The 25,659-nt window shown below is 44.4% G+C and overlaps 1 protein-coding gene across 2 annotated transcripts in view; it reads right to left on the bottom strand.

Moving 5' to 3' along the window:
* Positions 1–24,694, bottom strand: part of ets1 (v-ets avian erythroblastosis virus E26 oncogene homolog 1) — a 38,509-nt gene extending 13,815 nt beyond the window's left edge. Inside the window, exons 1-3 of one of the 2 annotated variants that reach the window (XM_061073208.1) lie at positions 24,613–24,694; positions 23,173–23,271; positions 18,644–18,791 (exon numbers count right to left, since the gene is read on the bottom strand). In XM_061073208.1, coding sequence (XP_060929191.1) covers positions 18,644–18,791; positions 23,173–23,241 — 217 coding nt within the window. In that variant the 5' untranslated portion in view covers positions 23,242–23,271; positions 24,613–24,694. Of the gene's footprint in view, positions 1–9,683; positions 10,137–18,643; positions 18,792–23,172; positions 23,272–24,612 lie in introns of those variants that run through there. The other variant, XM_061073209.1, reaches the window with a different exon arrangement.
* Between the last annotated feature and the right edge of the window lie 965 nt (positions 24,695–25,659).

Raw genomic sequence — 25,659 nt, 5'->3', positions numbered from 1 at the left:
ATGTAACCAATGTCTGTCTGGCCGTTTGTAAAATTAGGTCTTCCACTCTCTTTTTTCTGACTTTTTCCCTCTATTTTGTCTAAAGAAAGAAACCTCGCAGCAGAAACGGAGACAGAGGAGAGACAGGAGCTCTGTGCTTCTTCATGTGATTCAGATAGGCCTGTAATAACAAATGGCTCTCTGCTAGACTGGGGAACAAGCAGAAAGTTATTCATTCCAGTCACAAGTACGAGCAGAAGGTAGAAGAGCTGAGGGCAAACGATGTTTTACAGTCTCACAAAATACCTTCGTTAAACTACTGTCAGGCGCAGACGGCACATCAAAATAAACGGCGCAGTTTCACAGTGAAAATAAGACCTGAGCGAGTTGTCGCTAAGCAGAAGGTGCCCCTGACACCGAGGCTGTCGAAGCTTCTACCGAGCTCATTTTTCTTTTAAGTAGTGTTGCTGGTGCAAAAACGTGTGTGTTGCAAACCGCTGCAAACTGAGATGGGACTGGGGCTCAGACAGTCTGCGCTTTGATGTGAAGGCAAAGGCGAAATGTGGCAGTTTATTTAAGCTGGATCGAGTGGAGTTTCTTTGCACTTTCGAACCATTTATGCCGCTCCCTCCCCATCGCTTTTATCAACCCTGCCCCAGCTTACACTTGCCCATACAGACTTGAACCCACTTTAGCACTAAATCCTCCATCAAAGACACTCTGCACCATCTTGCATGAGAACTACCATTAGCCAATCGAAAGAGAGAAATATGGCAGCCATGATTATAGAGTAAATTCAAATGCGAACTGCAATTTGTGTGATTTCTTTTGTTTTTCTTTTGAATTACTTGTTTCATACTTTTAAAATGAGTTTGAAGTGGTATTTTTGTTGAGGGCCTTAAATCAATACAAAGAACAATGAATATCTTCTAAGTTTAGACTGTAAGGTGCAGGGAAATTACACTTCCAACAATTTGTTTTATATGTATGTGTAAATTGCTTTGTTGTGTTTTTTGAATTTGCAATAAAATCTTAAAAATGTGAAGCAGCCACACTGAAAGGCAAACACAAGACTTAAATGTGCACTGGTAATACAGCAGTCTCCATGGTGAATGACCCATATGAAAGTTGTCTGCGGCAGAGCTAATGTTCACTGTGCATCCATTAGCAAGCTTGGATCTAGACAATCTAGTAAATGATGAAGTCCTGATAGGATTTCTATGCCTGGGAGTCCCATTAGACACAGAATGGTCAGTATGGGCTGAGAGTTAGAGCATCCACAAGTCATCACTTTCCACATTAGACGGTGTTGGTCTGTCCGCAAAATGAGTCCCATCCACTTAGCTCCCGAGATGATGGAGTGGGTGTAAATCACATGCAACATTATAGTCCACATTTCACTAACAAGACCGACTAAAAAGAGTTTCTGCAGTAAAGCGGCTGAAATATACCCAATTTCTTATAATGAAGAAGAGAGAATTATGAATCCATCTATTCTAGGAATCGCTGATGGAGTGAGAGTGATGTTTAGTCTGGATGTAAACGTACAGTAGAGTGTATTGATTGACCACTCCCCCCTTTTCCGTGATTTGATCAATGGACAGTCTGCTGAGTGCGACGGCGATGTATCTCACAGGGATTCTCACTCTCAGATTCTGGACCAACTCAACCAGAGATGGAGGTTCTGTTTGGCACCGTTGGCTGTTAAAAACGGATACACACATAATTACACAGACACACACACACACACACACTAAAATTAGTGGTCTTTTTAGCCCTGTGCAGCAGAGCGTGGGTGTGAAATTGGGATTTTTGCGTCTGGTTCCAATGTGTATGGAACTGAAACAGGCAGGGTTGGGCCAAGGGGGGGAGATTGGGTGGGATGAGAGCTGATAATGTAGGCAGGGGAAGAAGGAGGGGTGAGGTGGGGGGTGAGTCACCAGTCTGTAATATGATCCCATCACAGGACAAGAGAATTGGGGGTGGGCAAGGAGAGAGAGAGAGAGAGAGAGAGATGGAGAGAGAGAGAGAGAGAGAGAGAGAGAGAGAGAGAGAGAGAGAGACAGAGAGACAGAGAGAAAGAGAGAGAGAGAGAGAGAGAGAGAGAGAGAGAGAGAGAGAGAGAGAGAGAGAGAGAGAGAGAGAGAGGCGAATGAATGGGAGGTCTCATAAAGCTCCCTCTCTTCTCCTTGTCTGTGGAGTGACATCACAGTGGGACCAGTGCCATCTCCCAGCCCTCGGTGGAGACTCGGTTCATTCATAAAGCTTCGACTTCTGCCTCCACTCAGAATGATGCAATGCTGGAAGTAGAGCAGGCAACCAGACCCAACAAATAAGGGACAATATACTTTGTATCATGCAATTGAGCTATAAATAGCCCTACAGAGAGTGTGTGAGGGTGAGATCTAAAAGGCTATACAAAGCTGGGTTATTCATGTATACCCTTCTGTAGCAGCGTGTACGGTGGACTTGTTTCAAATAGTCAATTTCCCGTGGCTAATTTGCCGCTTCCTGTGGGATGTGAGGTGATGTGTGGGTTCAGGTGAGGGTTAAATGTTTTAGATGCACCACTGAGGTCTCATACCCTTTCAGAATATCTCTGCATGCTTACATATCTGCACTGTCATAGCAAGGTGCAGGTCTTGGTAAATTGCCAGGGGCATACGTGTATAATCAGCTCTTTAAGTCGGACCAGTCCACGCACAGCAGACCAAAGGTGACATTGGCATCTAAGAGTGCCTTTGATGTGGATCTGTGTCTGGACCCCTGGTCTGAGAACACGGGGTCATAAACCCGACCGACATGAAGGGAGCCCATTCAACGGCACTGGGTGATAAAGTGGTGGCTGAGGGCTGCAGTGGAGCAAGAGGAGGAGGACAGGGTGGCAGTCTGGCTTTGAGAGGGCTGCTTGTTCAGCCAGCTGGCTCGCTGTTTAGATTTCCATCTCAATGCCAAGGACCAGGAATAGATGTGTAGGTCCGGGTCAAGCAAGGCCTATTTGACGAAGCCAGACCAGACCTTGACCCAAGTCGGCTCAAAACTGAACAGTGTTAACCTAAAGAAATTCCACACACATACCAGGACCCTCCCAACATCACTGACAACAGTGCTCCAACACTAGTTGTATTCTTTAGTCTTCACCACTGGCTGCTGGCGGCCCCTGTGAAGCAAAAACCTGGGATAATGTAAAGCAGCTGCACAACTGCAGACATCGTCTTTGGTCATTAAACTGGAGTTGTCCAGAATGATCACTGCCACAGACACAACGGCTACTGACACAGACAATAAGTGAGACTAATACCCCATTGCTGCCTTGCTGCTTTTTTTTCCTTCCACTGCCTCCATCTCTGAAATCATATTAGCTTATGATGTGAAAGTGCATTAACTCTGCTGTTTATGTCAACGTCTCAGCGCTCAATGTGACATTACTTCTGAGTTTAAAATGATCCCTCATCATTGCCAACAGACACTTAACATATTTTGGCTAGAAGCTAGATGAACATCCTTGTCTTTCCATAAGAATGAGGGTAAAAGCGATAAGACAGGATTTGGCTCCTTGCTGCATATTTAACTGTGTACATGTTTTGTTGCAGCTATGATGTTAAACAGTGTGAAACAGCCTGGATTCTATGTACAAATGTTGAGCAACAGTAATGCATTCCTCACAAAAACCCATTGCACAATTCTCCGATACTGTAAAAAAAAAAATGTAAAAAGACAAATCTGCGCTAAAGCTCTACACAAACACAATGGGCGAATCTCACTCAACTTGAGCGTTTTCCGTGACCTCCATATACTGTTTGTTAAATATTTATAATGAAAGCACTTTTTAGTCCAAAGGATTTGACTGACTTATTTTAAATCCGTCATTGCTCCACATAGTGACGAGAATAGTGAACTGACATGCGAGCGCTGTACTTGTGTGAGTGCAGGTGGTGCTAGTGTAGCTAGATCCCAGCTAGCTGCTCTCCCAGGCTCCATCTCTGCTGTAAACAAAAAGGGGATGCTCTGGGGGAACTGTTTAGGCGTTAAACCAAACACACGACATATCTGACAAACAGTTTACTCTCCGTGTTGCATTTTTTCCACAAAACATGGTGCCTGCCACATTTTTAGTCCAAACTGATACATTCCATAACCAGGTTGCTGATATAAGTGTGAATCACGTGGGACAGTGCACAGCCACACATTCGCACACATTCGCACACATTCACCGGAACGTTTGCCCCCGACCCTCATCCTTTTGTGCAATATGAACACATGCACGCATCTTGTAATGGCTGGATGCAATTATGCATCATTCATACACTATATAAGAGTGTGTTGCTTGTGCGAAGGCAAACTAAAGACGACAGATGGATACTTGAAAAATAAATTCCCCGCCAGACCACAGTGTTTTCATGTTGCGTGCTTTGCATTCCACCTCTGTTTTACAATCGCTAATGTGCTTCACACTGCTTTCTTGTTTTCCACTAATGTGACCAAAAAATGACTTGTGGTGTAAGTGGCAAAATGGTCTCAGCTCAGAGGGATTACTTGCCCTTCTATTTTAAGCTCAGTGTAGGCTCTACTGCCAACAGGGGCACAAATCATCAAATAACTGAACACATGTCTCTTCCTTTATCTTATTCAAGACATGTTATTTTTCATGGCAGGTAAAATGAATCAGGTCTGGCTGACCGTGCTGATTCTAAGATTTGAGCCAAGACTTGTGAAAACTCTGCTTACGTTGTCTTCTCAATCTCCCTATTTCTCTCGCTCTCTCATACACACACACACTCATATACGCAAGCAGGGACAGGCTGTGACTCATTCCATCGAAGAATGACTGGACTTCAGAGAATATCATGCTAATTCGTTTGACAATGCGTCTGGTCATGATGAGAGCAATGACCATGTCTTGTAAAATTCCTGCCCCATGACTCAGTTACCTTCTAAATATGCATGCGACGATCACACATTTTAGATAGCAAACAGACCATCTCTAATGAGGATTTAGTTGAAGCCAAAACAATAATATACCAGAAAAACAACCACATTTCTCAAAGAGAAAACTGCCAATGTCAAATTGTAAGTGTTCTGAACATTTGGGCCTGAAGGCAACTCATGTTAATATGTGTAAATGCCGATACCAGGGAGATCACAGCTCACAGATCACAGAGCACACAGCTAAGGAATCCAGCTGCTTTTAAACTCAAAACTATTTGACTGTATCACCGAGGCCCAACTCGTCATGAGCACCACAGGGTCACACCTACACAACAGAGCCTGACACCCACGCAAACACACCCTTCTCTACTCTCCTGGGCTTCAACAGGCCAACTATGAGTATGAATCTGATGCTGCGTGTCTGATACACATCAAATCTGTGGCTGCGTCCCATTTGTTGGTCTGATTATAAAACCAGCACGCAATAGTGACTCCAAAAACAGGTGGCGTGCAGCAAACAGAAGAGAAAACAAGTGAGGAAAATCTGGAACATAAACGGAACAATATGACTGACATGGCCTAGTTGTGGACGACTGAAACATCCATGGTGAAACAAACCTTGTGCCTTTCAGGACAGTGGACAGATTCTCAAAACAGCCCAAACTTGCACAGTTTCCATTCCACAATAGGAAACACAGGTCCTAAATGTAGAGCCATATGATGGAAACGGCAACAGAGCATGAGAAGAAAAAAAAGTTATAAAGCACTCAGGGCTATGCGGAGTTGCGTGGGCGGTTGTGAAGCCAGATGCAGAGTCAGGCCAGTTAGGGTTCACAGTCAGACTGGTAATGTAGAGAGTGGAGAAGCCTGTGGTGGACAGAACCAGTCAGCAAACCCAGCAGACGTGCAGTCGGACAGCCAGTAGTGGCGTGTGGTGAAGCAGGCGTCTAGTGCCATGACTCAGGGATTAACAAGCAAGGAATGACTGGGGATGGGACAAAGTGCACTCCCCAGGAACGCACTCGACACCACATCAAGGTTGCTTGATAGAAACTCATGTGGCCAGCAGAAAGACATGGAAGCGGAGGAAGAAAGGGAAAGGAGGGGGAGGAAAACCGGGGGAGGAACTGTGTGAGTGGGTGGGTGAATGATTGAAAAGAGTTGTCTTTTACAAAAAAGCTTGTTAATGCTTTATTCCCTCGGCCTAGGAACATGTTTTCCTTTGTTTTGGTTGTTGTTTTTTTGTGGAATGTGAGTAAATGAGAAGCTGTTGAAGACAGATTGCTGGGATAGGCATTGTGATCCCGTTTTTTTTTACAATAGCTAAGAATATTTACTACCATCGTAGGGAATGCACCTTAGAAGATCAGTCTTTTGGTTTCCCTCAAACAGGCCTTTTTCCTCACCATATGCTTGCTATTTGGCAGACTTTGATATCTGGCGCTAACATGTCTCACTGTATGACTAAGCTTTATAAGCAAAGATTAGGGTGTGTATCCACCTGGGAGGTGTCTAGATATGACCCACGCAGTATTATGGTTTTATATTTATATGGTCAACAAAGTAGATAACGGAAGGAGCAATGAATGACACACTGGCTGAATGGGGGAATACCTATCTGATGTAACACAGTGGTATCACTGAGCAGGGCAAGGAAGAAAGAAAGACAAGGTCATTGTGGAAACTAACAGACCTCCAATTCACTAGTATCCACCCAGTCAATGGACCACTCTGACCATCACAGGGAGGCCCATTGAGCAAGTTGCTATCTGTCGCGCCCTCACAAACATGGTCTGGTCAAACCCTTCCCTGTAACATATGCATGATTCACCGAACACTGGACTGATTAATCGAGTTTCGATTTGGCAAAGAAATACCCCTCGGTTTGACATCCCATGAAAAACGGACCTGTTTGCTCCGTTTGGCCCCGATTCATTGACGGACCACATCAAGAGAAGCCTGGATCACCCAAACAGTGTTTGCACAGCTGCCAGCCAGCCACGCACCCTCAAACATTGACATATATACCCTGCACTACTGGAGGAGTGCTGACACAAACACAGCAGAGCAAAAACCTGACGCTTGTAACTCTGTCCTGGCATAAGCTACCCCTCTTCACACTGTACCAACAAGGGAGGCACCTTGGGAGAGACACCCAGTGAGGCCTCTCTAGCTATCATCTGTATGGTATGGCCTGTATGCATAGGGTATGTGGCGGGCGTGGAACGCGAAGGCTGATAAGGGCTCTCGGCAGAAGCATCAGGCATGCCAGTTATAACAAACAGCAGCATTTTGATCAGATAAAAAAGTGAGCCTCCCACGAAAGCTCCTCCTATGCCTCCATGCATGCCACCCAGCAGGGCATGCCCTCTAGGCATTCCTGTCAGTCACTGAAGCCTGATCTCAGGAACATAGAAGGAAAGTAACAGAGACGACTCACTCAATCTGACAAATATGTTACCTGTAAATGATTGACAGCTCTTTGATTAAAGCTATACTGAACCACAGAGTAACGGTAGCTGGGTATACAATAGCGTTTAATAAGAATTTCAATTATACAAAAGTAGAAGACGGAGAACACTTTTCTCCTTGCATGCCTATAATGACAAAATCCAACCCTTCCTGTGTTAAGTATTGATGTCCCCCATCATTAAAATGTGTCTCTGTAGAGCTGGCGGTTTTGTTATGGCTACACAATGCTTTCAATAATAAGCTACCGTGTTATGGGTCACCCTGAAGTGAGTGTGCTGTGTCAGGAATTGACTGCTACAATTTTAAATAGAGGAATCAAACCCTCCTGGAACATGAGAAGTCCTGTTTGGTTGCACCTCTGACCCTGGCAGTGTGTGAGTGCTTTAGAGGGAATTACCTCTGCTGGAAAGAGGGAGGACAGGCTTCAGGTAAGCTGACACTGACTGTCCTTCCGTCGCAAAGGAAAACAAACAATAAAGTAAGGGTGGCTGGAGACCACTTATGGCTGTTGGTGTTATGTATGTTACATATGTGATAACCAGTGTAAAGGAAGAAAAAAGAAAGTCTAGTTCCTATCTGTGAATAGTCATGTCCACTGGGAGGTTGGCTACTTTCACAATCCAACAAATCAACGCATGTGTTCAGACTCTGTATGAGATGCTTATCTTTATCACAAAGTTGTAAGCTAACAACGAGTCATATGTGTGTTAAATGCATGCAGTGCACAGGGATATCAATATTGCGTCTTATAGGGATAGCAAACAGCCTTGGACTTTGCGTTTATCTTCTGAGCATGGTGATATCAAGGAGTGAACCTAAAAGTGTGCTTTTGAGTCAGAGAGAGGTGGAGAAAATGTGTTTTTGTGTGAAGCTGTGAACTCCTCCTTGGCAGCCTCAACTTGACCTGAATGCACCCAAGTGAGCAGGAGCACGCATTGCGAAAGGGTTTTGCAAGAGAGCACTACGCTTTGGCACCCGAAATGCAGCTGTCAGCACCTTCTACATGCGATTTGTGAGATGTGTTTATAAGAATCTCTATTCGGCATGTATCGACAGTGAAGAGAAGGTGGTAAATGTGGTGAGTCACAGTCGCTTAGTGGGTCAACGCTAGCATTTAGTATCGACTTTCAATGATGCACCGGTGCAGTTTGCCAATTTACCAACAGACTCAGTGGCAACTGAGCTGCACCAGCACCCGGGATAAGTTCTTGTACAGAGCTGCTTTATGCAAATCATCCATTCCAAACATGGCCTCATTTGTAGCATTTGTCTGTGTACAGGAGCAAAAAAGACAAGTGAAACCACCGAAAGTTTGTAAAGCTCAACACAAACACAGCTCCCAGTTGCGGGCTTCCCTGTCTGTGCCCTGGACTACCCCGGGAGCAGGCCAAGTCCTCCAGGCAGCAGGGTCACAGAGGCGAGCCTCAGCACTGCAGATTCATCACCTCAGTCTGTCTCTCCTCCCCTCTGGAAAGCCAGATTCAAACACTGAGGGGGAGGAGGGGGAGACAGAGAAGAAAGGATTGAGGGAGGCAATGAGCAACACTGTTTGACTCCCTTGCCGGCTCCATGGGCAGAATAACCCCAGCTCTCCAAGTATGACGCTGAATATATATGGGTCAGACATGGGTGCTCAGATGGTCTGGATCCCCAGTGAGATCAAAGCAGGATGAAAGGGAGAGGGAGATGCATATGGACAACAAAACCTACAAAGCTCAACTTATATGAAGATACATCAGAGCAAATCTGATCATGTAATCAATGTTAATAAACCCGGGGATAACTTGTAGTCTTTTCAGAGTTTATCAGCCACATGGAAGAATATGAATCACAGGATCATGAATTAAAACGTGTGTCTGTGTTGTCATTGAGACCCTCTATGATGAATGAAAATGTAAAAACTGGAGTCTGAGAACTTTTTTCCCACACACAGCATCACATTGTGTATTGCAAAAGCAGAGGTTGCTTGGAGCCTGATTCATTCAATAATAATGAGAAACACACACACACACACACACACACACACACACACACACACACACACACACACACACACATAAATAGCCTATTGCATGACTGGGGAGCCTCGGGCGTGCATTTCTCCTCGAAGTGTTGCGTGTTGTCCGATGTTGAGCAACCGGCAGCGTCTTGTCAGCCTCTGACACATCAGGACTCTGTGTCCCGCTCCGGCTCCAGCACCGACGGGTTGACGCACGGATCCACCGGGACTCAACCATCAGCACCACAGACTCAACCATCAACTGTCAAAGCTCTCACACACACAGAAGACTCATGTCACTCACCGTCCATCCTCTCAGCCTTGATGATGGTGAGCGTCGGTTTCATATCGACAGCCGCCGTCATGATCATCGGATCAGCGCTGCGTCCCTCTCGGTTTATTCTAACAGCCCCACACGCTAGAAATAAAGAGTGGGGCTCTCTTCTCGTCCCCGTGGTGACCCGCTTCTTCTTCTTCTTCTTCTTCTTCTTCTTCTTCTTCTTCTTCTTCTTCTTCTTCTTCTTCTTCTTCTTCTTCTTCTTCTTCTTCTTCTTCTTCTTCTTCTTCTTCTTCTTCTTCTTCTTCTTCTTTCTTGTCTCTTTCTCGCTGTCTTCTTGTGAACCGCCTCAGTTTCTTACACTTCGGTACATGCAGACACACAAACACACATACACACACGCCGCGCTACACACGCACACTCCCTCTTTTCCTCGTTCTTTCGAACTCACTCACTCACTCACACGCTCGCTCCTTCCTCTCTCTCTCTCCCCGGCTGATGGGCGTTGCGTTGCAGGGAGCCGACGACAGCTGAAGGGGGCGGTGTTTGGAGAGGTGTGGTGTACAGGCTGGGAGGGGGGGGCTGACTTGCCGGTTGATTCACAATTCAATTACGATGCTCAACCATCACAAGCACTACCATACTCTTCTACACACACACAAACACACACACACACACACACGCACAAACACACACACAGACTACCACCCCCCTGCTCCTCTGTGAGAAACCTTCTTGGACCAAGACCCTCTTCACGTCATCAGGAGTTTACAAGTTCCCGCAAATTACTCGCCTTTTTCTTTTTTTTCTTTTTCTCTTTTTTACAGGGTTGCTAATCACTGTGGAGATGTGTGAGAGAGAGAGAGAGAGCGAGAGAGAGAGAGAGAGAGAGAGAGAGAGAGAGAGAGAGAGAGAGAGAGAGAGAGAGCTGTAGTAATGCTTCACCACATGTACTGGGAGGGGGTATATGTATAGTGCTGTCTACTCGGGGTGGGATTAATTATTGATAAGGCGATATATCGTCATCCAGACTCATGAGATTAACAATATGCAGGCACCAAATATCCCAAATGTTGTTATTTTGTTTTATTTTGCTTCTGCCAGTTTATAATGAATTTACATTTGAACGATGGCACGTGTGGACATGTCACGGTGTGTGGAATAAAGAGACACTAGCACTTTATGGACTTTTGTTCTACATTGTTTTATCTCAGTTTGTGTGAAACTGACACCAAAGTGTAATGAATAAATGCATGAATCCTGCACTTTACCTCTTCAAGGGCATTTTGTATTCTTCAGTTAGAGAGATAACACGCAGATATTGCAGTATCGCTGGATTGTGATATTATTGTTATTGTGGGTTATGTATTGAGTATTGTGAGTTACCATGAGATTCCTAACCCCTACTATCTACTGTCCAGAGATAACAGCAAGCTGTTCATTCTAGGACTACATCATTTCACTTGGAAAGAAAACATAAAGTAGAGATATTGCAGGCATATTAGACACACTGGTCCACTTTAGGAACATTATAGGACCTGTCTCTGTGAGTAAGAAACAATATGTCTTTCGGAGATGGTTTTAGATTACAAAAATTGCTGAGTACAAAAGAGTTTAGATTTAGGAAGAAGAAGAAACACAGACTAAAAGCTGAATGGAGAGTCTGGCCTGTCAGTGTCCCATACTCTACAAGTCCAGGCTTCCTCGTAACTTGTAGCTCACCCTCATAAACACCTCAGAGTATTTCCTGCTCACCTTGTACTGATCAATAAAAAACAGCCATGTCCTTTTCCTTCTTTAACTGTCTCCATAGCGTACTAGAGTAAATCTTAGAAAAGATACAGTATTACCTGTAAAATCATCCCCATGTAGATATAATGTATTTAGATCTTTGAGAGTTTGAGGCTATTATAGCCATTTGAGGATGTTGTTAATTTATCCTTTACATACCACAATAAATACGTTTTCCTTGCCAAACATTGCCTATATGTGACCAGACAATACATTTTAAAATTTCGACATATCATATCAACACTTTGGATCCACCAGAGGGTTAAAAGTGCAAGGTTTAAATACAAGTCACAAGTTAAACAAACTTGTTCTCATCAAAACCATCAATGAAAACCTAAAATAAGGCATTGTGCCTGTTGTAAACCTCACGTTGCTTTATTGTTCTCTCAGATATTTGTCCTTTCTTATCTTAAAATAATCAGGAACAATGACCATGCCTTGCTGGAAATTGAATCAATTGTTTGTTCTGTCACTGGAAAAAAATAGACAAAGACAAGAGAATGACTGGGCATTTTAGACACAGTACGGCTCCACTCTGGGCAAACTGCGGCTATTAGGGAACACCTCCCAGGGCAGCAGGAACATTAATAACAGATTATAACAGTGAATCTCACACACAAGTTGCACTGGAACCAAATGCTTTTCATAAAAACATCAAGGAAATCAGGTTCCAGCAAAGAGACGTAGTTTGGACTCATGTTACGAAAACGCAACCTTTCTTTTGTGCATTTTCCATAGATCCATGCTTATCAGAAGCAACCTTATTAGAGTGAGTCATGAGGCGCAACCATAGGGGCGCAACCTATGATGCACATCAATATGATACTGCGTGTACTGTACTCATGTATTTCTAAATGGGATGATCTGGATGGAGGCTGGGGAGCCAGGGATATTGATCACACATGGATTTTTCAGACCGGTGGTACTTCACTGGCTCCATTAGCAGCCCTGGATCAGGTTTCATTGGCCTGATAGGAGCCTCGTCTGGGAAGAGCGCTGCTGGGTTCTGCGGTGAGAGGAGCTGCCTCACCAGGGGCAAAGTAGTGTGTAGGGGGGGGTGATCGAAGAGAAGAATAAGAGGTGGTGGGGGCGGGCGGTGGGGGGGCAGTACCTCTCACGTCACTTTAGTCAGTCAGTCTCTCACTCTATCTGACTGGACCTCTTTGTTTTCTGTTAATGAACTCCCTCATATCTGTCCTTAAAAGGACGGCCCACGTCCCTTTGTGCCTCAGGGCGGCCATTAGAGGTTTAATGGTGTTGCTGACTAATATCTGGGCTGGCGTCACGGCAACAATCTTTCAAATTTGGTTCCCGTCTTCCCATCGCCACTTCTTGACACTAATTGTTTTTCAGCTTAATCAGAAACTTTTTAGCAGTTTTTTCACAAATGAATGTTCAGAGTGCAGGGTTGGTATAGTGAAATTGTAGAAACAAGTCCCGTAAATAGGCAGCAGTAAAGTAACCGCAAGAAAACATTGTTGCTTTATATTCCTGCTGCCGGGAAACATGTGAATACATTTCTGTTTCTCAGTTGATTTCTTCTTCTCGGAGCAATTCTTTCTTGCCCTGAGACAGCCTTGTGTGACCCTGACGACAAACATGTTTTTATGAACAGCACACTGACACGGCGAAAAACAGTTTTCATACAAATCTGACACCGAGTTTATCTATATGGAGATCAGTGTGTATCAGCTGCCTTTGTCAAAGTTTTGCAAACCCCCCGAAAATAACTATTGCCGAAGCAAATTGCACCATTTCCTTCTGAGAAGACGGATTGTTAACCGTCACACTCTCATAAACAACGAGCGAGCGACCTGGAGTATGAACCAGTTTGCTTGGAAACACGTGTCCCAGATCAAACAAGTTTTGGTTTCACTGTCTCTTTTCTTCACCTGGTAAATGCTGTTGCCATGGTTTTGACAGTTAGCTGGCTACACTCATTTGCGTCGCAGTCTACCACCCCAAGCTAGAGCTACTCTCGCCCTCTCTCTCTCTCTCTCTCTCTCTCTCTCTCTCTCTCTCTCTCTCTCTCTCTCTCTCTCTCTCTCTCTCTCTCTCTCTCTGCTCACCGACCTCTCCTGCCTGCTGCCTGTCTCTCACCGGCACATCTGTGCTTGTGTGCCTGACTATAATCCTCAGATGTAACCGCTGCACCTGCTACTTTTCACAGAGTTAACTGAAAGGTTATTCGATTTAGAGCAATCCATTCAGCTGTCAAAAGATATTTGTCTTTGCTCCTGGTTTCCCTCGCAACGAGTCACAAGAGTTTTGGTTGCAGAGAGTATTTGAATTTTTTAAGCTTCATTTTCTTTTCCACATTTTACAAAAAAAATTTATATAAATTTGTCAAAGTGTAAATCATCTCAGATAATGGATGTGGCCCGACAGGTTTGGTATGGTGAGTGAATGGACAGCATTTAGCATGTAATCAATCAGTCACTCATTTACAGGCACTCAGGCAGACACACAGATGGGACACACACACACACAGATAGAGAGAGAGAGAGCAAGAGAGAGAGAGCGAGAGAGAGAGAGAGAGAGAGAGAGAGAGAGAGAGAGAGAGAGAGAGAGAGAGAGAGAGACAGAGAGAGAGCCAGAGAGAGAGCCAGAGAGCAGACAGTGAAACAGTAAAACAGTGGGGTCCTTGTGGCCTCTGTCTAGTAGCTCAGTCTCAGCTCTATCTGTGGTGGATGCTGTCTGAAGGTGCCACAGGCTGGATGCTCCCCTGCTGAGATCAGAGGGCTAGCTGGGACATGAGCGGTGTACCCCCGGCGTGTGTGTGTGTGTGTGTGTGTGTGTGTGTGTGTGTGTGTGTGTGTGTGTGTGCGCTAATGTACTGTGCTTATGTACATCTCCCTCTCTCTCTCTTGTTCCTGTGCCTCACATTCCAAAGTCTCTTCTGAGAGTATGTGTGTGTATGAGTGTGTGCATGTGTGTGCGTGTGTGTGTGCGTGTGTGCGTGTGTGTGTGCGTGTGTGCACGCGCTACTAAGTAGCAGGGCCTCCCTGAACAAGGCTCAGCTCTTTTCTGAACAATTAGCTCCGCTAAAAAGGACATCTCTTCCTCCATTAGTGGCACCACGTGCCCCCCATCAGTCCATTGTGAAGATAATTCAATTATCCCCACCCCCCTCATGGTCTCTTTGCCTCCCAATCCTCCCTCTCCTCGTCTTGCCCTCCCTCCCCTCTGTTACCACCACACTTTCAGATAAAGCTGCGCTCATCCTCTCTCAGCTGAAGGGAAAGTACATCGCTCTGTGGTTTTCATTTGTTTCTCACTGAATAAATGTAAGTCTGAAAAGACAATGCTCTGCCTGTGAAAAAACAGAGGCCGACTCCTGTATTTTGTTAAATGTTAAATAAATGCTCTATTATTGAGGGACTATATAGAAGAATTTAGCTCAACTGTTAAAGAATGGATTTTATAAGACTGCGAATGCGTAAAATGAGACACAGTAAGAGTCACTCTTAGTATTACCATGCAGTGTACACTCATTGTAGTTAACAGTCTGTGAATATTACTAAGCCCACGATATAAACATTAAAACAATGGGAGGTCTCTCTTAGGATTCATTAAAGCGCCACCTTTCCTGATGAGCTGTAATCTGTTGCATCATACCCCGTCAGTGATTGCATTTGTTTCAGAACTGTTTGTTCTCCAACTGAAGGGGTTTTGTAATTAGTCACCGTGCCATCATGAGGAACTAACTACGCTCACACTTCCCAGAAATCAAACTTGTAGAGCCCTGTTAAAGGGATCTTGAAAAAAATCGTTACAAAGCTAACAGGAAGCAATGGGGTCATTCCTCAAGCCATTTAGTGAGGGAAAAATCCTGAGAAATGTTATGAGGTCAAAGGTATTTATTTAGAAAAATATTCAAATAAATGTCCTATGAAAACACAGAAATATGGATTTCTTTTTGCTCAGTAAAGCAGTAATTTGAGCAACGGGACTGGAATTCCAGAGGGACTCTACTGTAAACTGATTCCAAAGCAACCGCTTCTCACATTAACTCACTCAAATCCTTTAAGATTTCTTTAAAATGTACAAAAAACACATAGTTGAACCTCAGCTCTTTCCTCTGTCTATTAACAAACACCACATGTCTCAGAACTCTAATCCCACTGTACAGTTCAAATCCAGGCCCATGGCAGCAGTGCAGCCCATTCCTCTGCAGTTGTCTGTCGCTTTTCCGTGTTTCCACTCTTGTTTTGTTTTATTGTTGGAGGGGGAAGTGTGCGCCGGCCTGATTAGCATCACTGCTTCCTTCTTTCCCATAACCCCCTGGACCCCCGCAGGCCGCCTGTTTACTTTTAGAAATAAAAAATGGGCCTGCGCCCGTGAGGACGTGCCCCTCATCAGAGGCGAACCCCCCCACCTCTCTCTGTAGGATCCTCCTCCCCTCAAACCCTCCCCTCGGCTCCTCTCCTCCCATCAACGCCAGTGCGAGCCCTGTGACTTATCCCTCTCCTTATCCGTCCTCTCTCCTCAAACCGTATTCCGCCCACTCTCCTTCGCTTTCCACCCGTTCCCCTCCTCTTCCAACTGTCCAGCTGTCAAATCACATCAAATAAAACACAGGCCAATGGTCCCCAAGTGCCAGATCACAGCTGCGTCTGTGTGTACTGAATGGGAGTGCATGTTTAAATGTACAGTGAACCCACGAGTGCCTGGGAGTGCGTGTGTGTGTGTAAGTGTGTGTGTGTGTGTGTGTGTGTGTGTGTGTGCCTGTTTTACTGAATGGGAGGATGCTGTAATACAATACACACCACCAATACACACCAGAGTGCAGGGTGTGAATTTAATGAATGAATATGTGGAGTGTGCATCACTGCAGGATGTTGGTGGGATGTGTATGTGTGTGTGTGTGTGTGTGTGTGTGTGTGTGTGTGTGTGTGTGTGTGTGTGTGTGTGTGTGTGTGTGTGTGTGTGTGTGTGTGTGTGTGTGTGTGTGTGTGTGTGTGAGAGAGAGATCTGTGCCTGGGTTTCAATGAGATCGCACAGAAATACACACTCACTCCTTTTTTTTCACACACATACACACACATTGAGAATTTCCACAATGGAAGTTTACAGCAGCTCCTGTGGTGTGAGGAGCGGTGGACAGCGAGGAGCGGAGTCGGGTTAGTGTAAACATTACCGTGGCATGGCTGTTGTCAGGAAGCAGTGTGTGTGACATTGGGCTCTGGGCCAAACATGCGATGGTCCTTTAACATAGAACATCCCCGACCTCACATCTGCTCCGTACTCTTTCTTTCTCACACTCGCACGTTTCAGTTTAACAACTACCTATCCACTCTTAAAGAAAAACAAGAGTGAGCTCAGTTGTACAAACCTCAGTTATGAAATCACTTTAAAACTTAAACAAAATATATGATCCCATATGTCAAGCACACTGGATTCAGCTTGTGACATTGTAAGGAATGATGTCAATGTTGGCCTTACCTGCTTTGCTTTAGAAACCTCTTGAAAACCACTGTTTGGCCTGTGAACTATTTAGCCAGGTCTGATTTATCTGGGTAGAATTTCATTTTCAGTCTAGTTTCACTGAAAATCTGACTTTAGTAACTAAAGCAGAATAAACTTAAAAAGGGGCCTTATACATACTGTACGTCAAGTGGTGAAGTCATAATAATCTATTAAATCCCAGCGAATTTTCATTTGATGGCCAGAGATTAAATAAAACCTTAATTTGCAGTTAATGAGCCAAAACGAATTGTTCAAAACAGCTGCAACTTCAATGGTTAAGCATTAATGGTATGCACATGTGACTTCAAAGCAGAGATTGCCAAATCACTTGGATGCCTCGATTATTAGTGGTTTTATTTTTTCCACTCACAAATTGAATTTAAATCAAATTCCAAGTGCAAAACATTCAAGAGGAGACTTTGTTTTTTCCGTGAGAGAAATGAGTCAAAGCGATGGCTGAAGGGTGTCGAGACTGTGTCAGAGGTTACTGAGTGCATTTGAGGTTTTAAAAGACTCATAACGCCATATGATGTCAGCTCAAAAACCTAAATAGAGCTAAATGACTCTAACCACATCTCCAGGTGGCTCAACACTCCTCGACCTGGGGTCTGCGCTGTGGAGGATTGAGGAGAAGGATGAGAAAGAAAAAATGAAGGTCAACGCTCGGTCATCTTTTTCCACTCAGCAATGTTTATGTCAACGGTTTAGCATTGGGAGCAATGAAGAGAGGGCTCCGAAAAGGAGTGTGTCTCTGGCAACAAACATAAGTAAATCCCATCAAATCTCCCTCTCATTCACACACACACACACACACATGCACACTCAGTCCCCTCCACCTCTCCAGGGACCAAACCAGAGGCTTGGGAAAAAGATGGCCGCCCTTTGCCCCCGTGTCTTGCCCCCTGCATCCAGCTCAGGGAGATGACGGAAGGAAGCTTGTGCCCCTGCAGCACCCCTACCCAACTCCTGTGGCGTGCGTCCCAGTCCGCCAGCATCAATCACTTTTGAGGACGAGTAGAGGCCAGAGTCAAGCGCAGTGAACTGGAAGGAATGTTCCAGTTTAAAATAAAACTAATTTATAAAAAAACAGAAGAAAAATGGAGGATCAGAATTGGAAGCAGAAATATGCAGGGTATTTAAATGTCCCCAGAAGTAGGGAGGACACAGAGGGTAAAAAGAGAACAAGAGGGGGTATCTGGTAAAGGCATTGCCCTCGGGGTCAGCATCACAAACATCCCTCATGCAGCAGACGCCGAACAACAGGCTAAGTTGAGACTGTGTGTGTCTGTGTGTGTGTGTGTGTGTGTGTGTGTGTGTGTGTGTGTGTGTGTGTGTGTGTGTGTGTGTGTGTGTGTGTGTGTGTGTGTGTGTTTGCATGTGTGTGTGTGTTTCTGTTTCTGTTCTAGAAAACTAGATTAGGGAGTTTAAATGCGTGTGTCAAGATTGCAGACATGAATGTCACATGAGTGTGAATGACCATTTCAAAGTCTTTTGTTTGTTTGCTCTAGGCCGTTAAATCCACAATGAACAATTGACTGTTTCATTTTGAACATCATGCATCGAAGCATGTAGGTGTGCAACATGATCGAAAAAGAAGTGCAATGGAAGTAGGATGGAAGTGTAAAAGGAAGTTATGGATTTTTATAAGATAATATGTGAACAAATAGGGTCTTCTTCTAAAACCTTGTCCCATGTTTGAGGTGGGGCTTCGTGTGTGCGTCTCTTACCTGTGGGGCACACATCGTGTCCGTTGGGCACCTCCTGCAGGGGGATGTCCTGGGGGTAAAGGGGCTGGGAGGGGTAGTACTGCTGCTGAGGGTGAACCACGCCTGGTAGATGGGTCTGAGGGCCCAGTGCCACCCCACCGCTCTGCCTCTGGAGACACACAGCACAGTTGCATGTTGTTTATGTCACACAGCTGAGAAATTTCTATATCATGTAATTCAAGCTAAGAATTGAATTAAGGCTTGAGTTCCAAGAGGAAAATTACATTGGAACTTTTCTAACAAGGTCACAACATACCAGAGCTTTATTGTTTTCAAAATAAATCAGAGTGTGACAATTATTTTTAGCCATGAGTGATATTTGTTAACGAATTCAAAAAGCTTTATTTCTGTGTCTTGGGGTGTAGGGACAACTCAGGCTCAAAACACTTGATCAAACTAACGAGTGGCTTTGGACGACAGTGCAACCTTGGATTTTTGAAAATGTTTTTTTTTCATTGTTTTCCCTAACAGATAACCCATGCGGCTAAATTTGACTCATTTAGTTTATCTTTGCTGTGTTGTTTTATCCTGCTTATCTCTGAGCTGTTCACGTAAGAGGTTGCGCTGTGGGGGGAAGTCTGAAGTCAGCACTTGACAGGGGGAGCCAGAGGAGATATGAAATTCCATGTGGATACAAGAGATAGTAAGCGGGGGGGGGGGGGGGGGGCTGAGGGGAGGAGATAGCCACTTGGCCATTTATAGCATGTCAGAACCTTCATTTGACAACAAACAAAAAGCTCAATAGATATTGTTGGATGTTTCAGTTTGAAACCGATGTGAACGGCAGATTGACTTTTTCTCACAGGCATGGGCCTAACTAAACATACTGTGTAACTTTCTGTCACATTTTGCGGAGGGCTGAGACATGGCCCGAGCAAGAACCTTTTTTAATATGCAGTCTATGGGAAGAACTCATTGACCTGCTGGAGCAGATCTGAATAAATGCGCTGACCAAGGAATTTCTTTTTTGATTTTCTTTGCCACAAGAGCACAAAGGTCGCTCTCACAAGCAACAGATTCTGAGTGACTAATACACAGACTAAAGAGTAGAAGACAAGGTTGTGCATGAGAGAGAGAGAGAGAGAGAGAGAGAGAGAGAGAGAGAGAGAGAGAGAGAGTTTCATTGCATTGGTTTGCGTATTAACTGGAGCAGAATCTATGAGGTCTGACTGTCTGCATGGTTGGTAAAACCTTTGTGGTGGGAGCACATGATAGCTCGAGCTAGCACGCAGAAAATAGCGCTGCACGCAGATATGCAATGCAGCATCGGAGCACAACACCAAGTTAGAGATTTCTTACGTTATTATGTGAAGTATAAAATCATTTTTGGGTTCATTATTAATGGTGGCCCAAATTGGAATAAAGCAGTCTTGATAATTAATGGTAAACACTGCTTTGTCAGGGAAAGATAGGGCATTAGCCTTGGTGGAGGTATACAATTTCAGAGAGCCCTCATAGTTTTGTATCCGATTGTGGGTTTTGTTTTTTGATGTCGATGAGAAATCCCCCCAAAATGTTATAAAAACAGCAGTGACAATTTCACCTTTATTTATGTTTTAACACGTCAAAGGAGTTTAAGAGCAATGCCATATCTATTCTTGCCAATGCAGCCGTCACACAAAGTCGCATTAGCCCGACATTTGTTACATGTCATGTGAGCAGCTGACATGCTGGCTGAAGGAGTGACTGTCGATCTGATAACCAGCCCCTGTTTAAGCACAGCAGCATTTATCAGGACGCGGCCATGCAGCTTCATGGATGGCTATTATGACCAGATCAGGATCAGGTCAGTTTACGAGGCTCTTTGGATCTTTCCAAACGCTGCCACATCGTATCAGGCCAATCAGCAAGGTGGTCGGAAAAGTTAGATAGGCATGGAGGGAGCCACATCGGTGATTTATGGAATACACAGTTAGGCAGATATAGATAACAGCAAAGATAACATCGACACTCTGATATTCTTTGATCTGCTCAAATGTAGAGTAACTTTAAATGCAGAGGTCAGTATGTAATTCAGAAGGAAAACACCTTTAACTTTTATCTAAGTTCAAATACGCAAAATGAATCATATTGTTTTTTTCAAGTGCTAAAGAGAAAAAGCTAAATTTTTACAGCTTTAACCAATATTTCTCATATACAAGGATTAGTGTATTACAAGCCACTTATTTGTGACAGAACGAGTCAATGGCCCAATTCGAACAATGATCAAACCGTGGTAAAACATATAGAAAGTACCGAGACATTGTTACAATACAGTACATTAAAACAGGAGAAGGCAAGCAGGCACTGAGATCTGAGGCATAAATTCTCCCTCCTCCTGTGAAAAGATCTGATTGATGTCTATGACTGTCTATATAAACTATAAATAGGTTAGTGTATTTGATGTTGTGCCTCCTACCCAAAACGTTTACAGCCTGCGTTAAGATTTGAACATTACTTATTAACATTTCCAGGACCTGACAGTTCAACCCACAAAATAAGTGCAATACCATATATAGAAAGGAGCAGGGTTTTTAAATCACTCAATGTATTTTACAATATGGGAAAACACACGTAAAAAAAGACAGAATTTCCAAATGTACTAAGGACCCACTTTAATTTGATATGGTCAAGTGTTTCATATTAACAACATTCTTCTGTTGTGACCATAGACAGCGTATAAAGATGCACGATACGTCTCCACTTTCTCTTGATATCAAATCAAAATGTCACAGATCTGAGTGCCGTCGTCTTGCGTATTTGGAGCCAGAGTCTGAACAGTAGGGGATAGAGCCGGGGCATTGAGGTCCCGTTGATACACTTGTTCAACCAGTCTCAGCTTTAAAGTGTGCCCTCTCACCTCAGATGTATAGCCACAAAACAACAAACTAAAACCAAACTCACCAGAAAAATAAGCACTTGGAATAAACATCAATGTGATAAGAACAACCTAAAATGGCTGAAACCATCTTTAAGGACTAACATGGAGGAAGCAGGATGAATAACTTATACTGCAGCCAATCATCAAGTGGCAATCAAAATGCTTTCGCTTCTCTTTTGGGGAGCAGGCAAGTCGTCCATCTTTATACACAGTGTACACAAGTGTAACTGGTGGTTCAAAGAGGTAACTCAGCAGCAGGGCCCCCTGTGTAGTGTATAAAAACTGTTCTTTTCCTGCAACACAATGACAAATGTACCCTTTAAAGGCCTGCCCCTAAAATCACTATAATTTGCTATATAGTGATCATTAGTAAGCCTGCTTTCAACCCCTCAATGTAATGCATTACTTTTTATGAATGCAAAAAATTACATCTATTTGTATGTGTCAGTGATGACGCAGAACGGCAATGAATCATTCCACACCAAAGCCGCATGAGGAAGAGTGCTCTGCTGTGACTTTACACGTGTGAGAAGGTTCTATACATTCTCTCCATGGAAATGGTGATCACCTTTGCAGTGAGGTGGCTTCTGGTTTTTATTCTCCGCTGGTGCAGGGAGTTCAAAAACCTGAGGTGCTCTCTATGTACACACACAGGCTAAATTGTCAACATGAAAATATAAAACGCACCAGGCCCTCGGCTCTTTGCTGATAATTCATGTAAATAGAGCTAGCGAGCTGACCCAGGATCACCTTTCTGACCAGGTCTGTCGTGGTATACGGTAGTCTCAATTTCAAAGGCAAGCCCCACCACCTGAGCCAATTAGGACCCGGGGAGCCGTATCCTTCTATGTTGTCTATCAGGCCAGGGAGGGGTTGCCATTTGCATATAACCTCAGTCTCTTATCCTAATGTGCCAGCGCTCTGCATACAAATGGAGGCATTTATTTTCCCGCTCCTTGGCCTTCACCCTTCAAATGTTCTCCTGACAGGAATCCCAATGTTCCCGGCTACCAGCGCCTCTGACTCCGTGTTCGGCTCTCTCATTTGGAAAGCATTTAGAGCCTTGGTGTTCCCGCAAACAGACTGCTGCAAAGCACTGTGCGGGCGGCTTAGCTGAGAAAAGTGTTATTCAGTAGTTATGGTCTGACTCCGATACGATTGGTTAGTGGCGAGGTTGGAGGCCTGCGGGTCTCAATATTTACAATACTCGCCAAAGAGAAGTGCATTTTGGCGGTGGCCGGTTGTGCAACAGCAGGCGGGGGGTGGGTGGGGGTGTTCACAAGGGTGATTTCGTAGCCTTGTAGAAAATCGTCTGGCTCAACAGCTCTGTTTCCTAACTTTTGACGAAATCACAAGGAACGCCGTGTACAGACAGAGACACCACAAGTCAGCAGGAGAAATGTTGAGAGATAGCGTGTGCTTCCGTGAGCTGAAGGAATCCAGAGTTAGGAACACACGTTCGAGCCCGGCGCTCGTATATGGTCCTGCACACATTCCTGCACTGTCATGTGCCTGAGAGCCTATAACACTTACACATATATACGCTCATTCCCTCACACTCCTGACCCAGCTGTGTGGTAGGTAGCCGAGGCAGCCTTAACACGGGGGTAATTTACGAGCAGGGTCTTACCATCGCGCCCAGACGGTCACTGGGGTGAAGGGCCGGGTAGGAAGAAACTGGATCCATGTAGTAACTCATCACGGACGCCGTGGACAGGAGAAGCAGGGCCTGCTGAAGGAATCAACACACGGTGTCAGGGTGGAGCGCACTATCTATCACACACTGTTTACAATTTGTGTGCAAGTGTGTGGTATATATATACTCCATGTGTGTCTGGTGGGGGGTTTGTGTATATGTAGGTTTTCTTGAGGGAGGAGAAAGAAAGGAAAAGTGTGAGAAATTTGAGCTGAGTTTCAACAACCTGTAACATCAGCTGCAGAGTTAAGATGGGTGAAAACTCCTAGGAAAGTTTCAAGGTTTAAAGGAGTTATTTTCTTGTGATTTAAGATTATTTATGTGAAAAAAGTATTTTAAACTGAAGCTAATCCATCAATCCAAAGGCTTGTCAACCCAACATTTCCATCACTCCTCACTCACCGTCTCCCTCCCTTCTCCTCATCATGTAGAAAACGGCCTCCTCCTTTGAGCCGCCCCACATGTTCCTCCCACTCCTCCTCCTTCCTCTTCCCCTCGTTCCTGCCCTCCTACACACTTTACTTATCACTTAACATTGTTTACTCGAGACAGCATCAACAAAAGAGCCTGGAAACTGAGCTGAAGGATTACATTAGAGGAGGGGTAGTGTATATGGGCAGTGGCAGGTCCCCATCATCCTCTTCCTCACATTCATATGTTAAGCAACGTGGAATATTTAGTTCCAGGCAAGCAGCTGCTGACAGACTGAGGGAGGATGCACCAGAGCTCAATGGTTGCAGATGTTCAGCCGCTCAAAGAGAGTGAGAGGCTCTTGTTTCAGGAAAAATACCCATACACAACGTGAATAATGTGCAAATCAGCTAAATTCATGCTCTACCTTTGGGCTTTTACTTTCATATCATTCATTTTTTTGGGGGGGGTAATATACAATAAATGATTGCTAAATTAAAAAAGAGTAAGCATTCAAATAACCCGTATCATGTAGTGGCATTTAAATTCTATAACACATCATATAGGCTGTATGAACATGCAGTACATATTTTGCCATTTGGAGGCACATCCAAGCTGCAACAGTGTAAAAAATAAATACAAATCTTGACGTAAAGTTCCTTATTGATAAAGAGATAAAGCCGTGCATGTAAGTTCCTCTGGTTTGGAGCATTAGAATGATGATCGCAAGATGAAGCAGGTAAGGAGAGCAGCGCGTCTCAATTTAAAATGGGACGTTGCGCTCTTAACGCGCATTCCTGCCGGGAAGAGGAGAAACTTTGAACGCAACACTTCCCCCGTCCCTGTGCATCAGAGGAGCACCGGTGACAAGCACTGCTTCCTTTCAAACATCAATGAGTTATGCTTCATTGCTGGTTCAAATAATAGTATTAATAATAGAAAGAATAAAGTTTAGGCACCTACCGTCTGCGGGGTGAGAAGTTTCCCTGTGAAGCGGACGCGCCGGGCAGCGGAGTGTGACAGCTGAGCGGTGGACTGCACAGAGAGATGCTGTACCTGCTCGCAGCAGCGGAGTCCCACAGAGGAGAGATATTATGCACACTTTTAGTCCCTCCCTCCAATCGCACGGTGATCCTCTCCAAATCCTGTTTTTCCTTTTGGCATGTAGTCTCCCTGGGGATTTTTTTTACGCACCACTTGTGGTTTGCATGCAGCCGCAGTACAGGTGTAGAAAACCATGTGGTGGTCAGCAGTGGGTTTGGTTAGCCGTGGAACTTTACTTTACATTTAATATGTGTATTTTCATCCAATACCAGTGTCTGGGAAGTTTATTCAACGCATTTTGCAGTGTATGTATAGATAGAAAAATAAAGCAAGTACTGTGCAAGTGCCATTTATCATTAGACTCATTCCTTAAATAAGTCAGAACTATTCTCTCCTTGTTTTGTGTTAATGCAACTGTTTTGATGCTAAATCTGAATTAAGTTTGTTTATCTGTCAGTCTGTTGTTCTTCTCGTCTCAGTCTTACTGGGAAAAATAGCAGGAAAGAGGGAGGAAAACATCACATACAGACGGCTGTGATGACAATAGCTGATCTCCCTTTGATGCTATCATCTAAAAAAAGAAAGAAAAAAAAGACGTGCCTGTGTTTTTTTAATGCACCGATATGCCATTTTTGAACATTTGTGTCAGTTACATTTCAATCACTTCCTATTTTAAAATATCTCCTTTCTCTATAGTGTTGTCCTGGATGAAGTACCTCTGAGTCCTGGCCCCAAACCAGGCTATAACGAACCATTTGAGGAGCTGTAGCCGTCAAACCAATTCGTCACAAGGGTTGCCTGATTGCACCTGAGAAGCATGTGAGAATTTATTTGCTGTACATCACTGACTATCACATCATCCCCCCCCAACTCTCCTACCCCTGAACCCCAACCAGCAGCCAATGCATGTGGGCCGCTGATTAAGGCTGGCACAGAGGCGTTGACCAGTCTTCTGCGAAATGAGAG

The sequence above is a fragment of the Limanda limanda genome, chromosome 6 (assembly GCF_963576545.1).
Source record: "Limanda limanda chromosome 6, fLimLim1.1, whole genome shotgun sequence".
NCBI classification, from domain to species: domain Eukaryota; kingdom Metazoa; phylum Chordata; class Actinopteri; order Pleuronectiformes; family Pleuronectidae; genus Limanda; species Limanda limanda.
The sequence above is the reverse complement of the archived record's forward strand: the minus strand, read 5'-3'. Positions and strand labels throughout refer to the sequence as shown.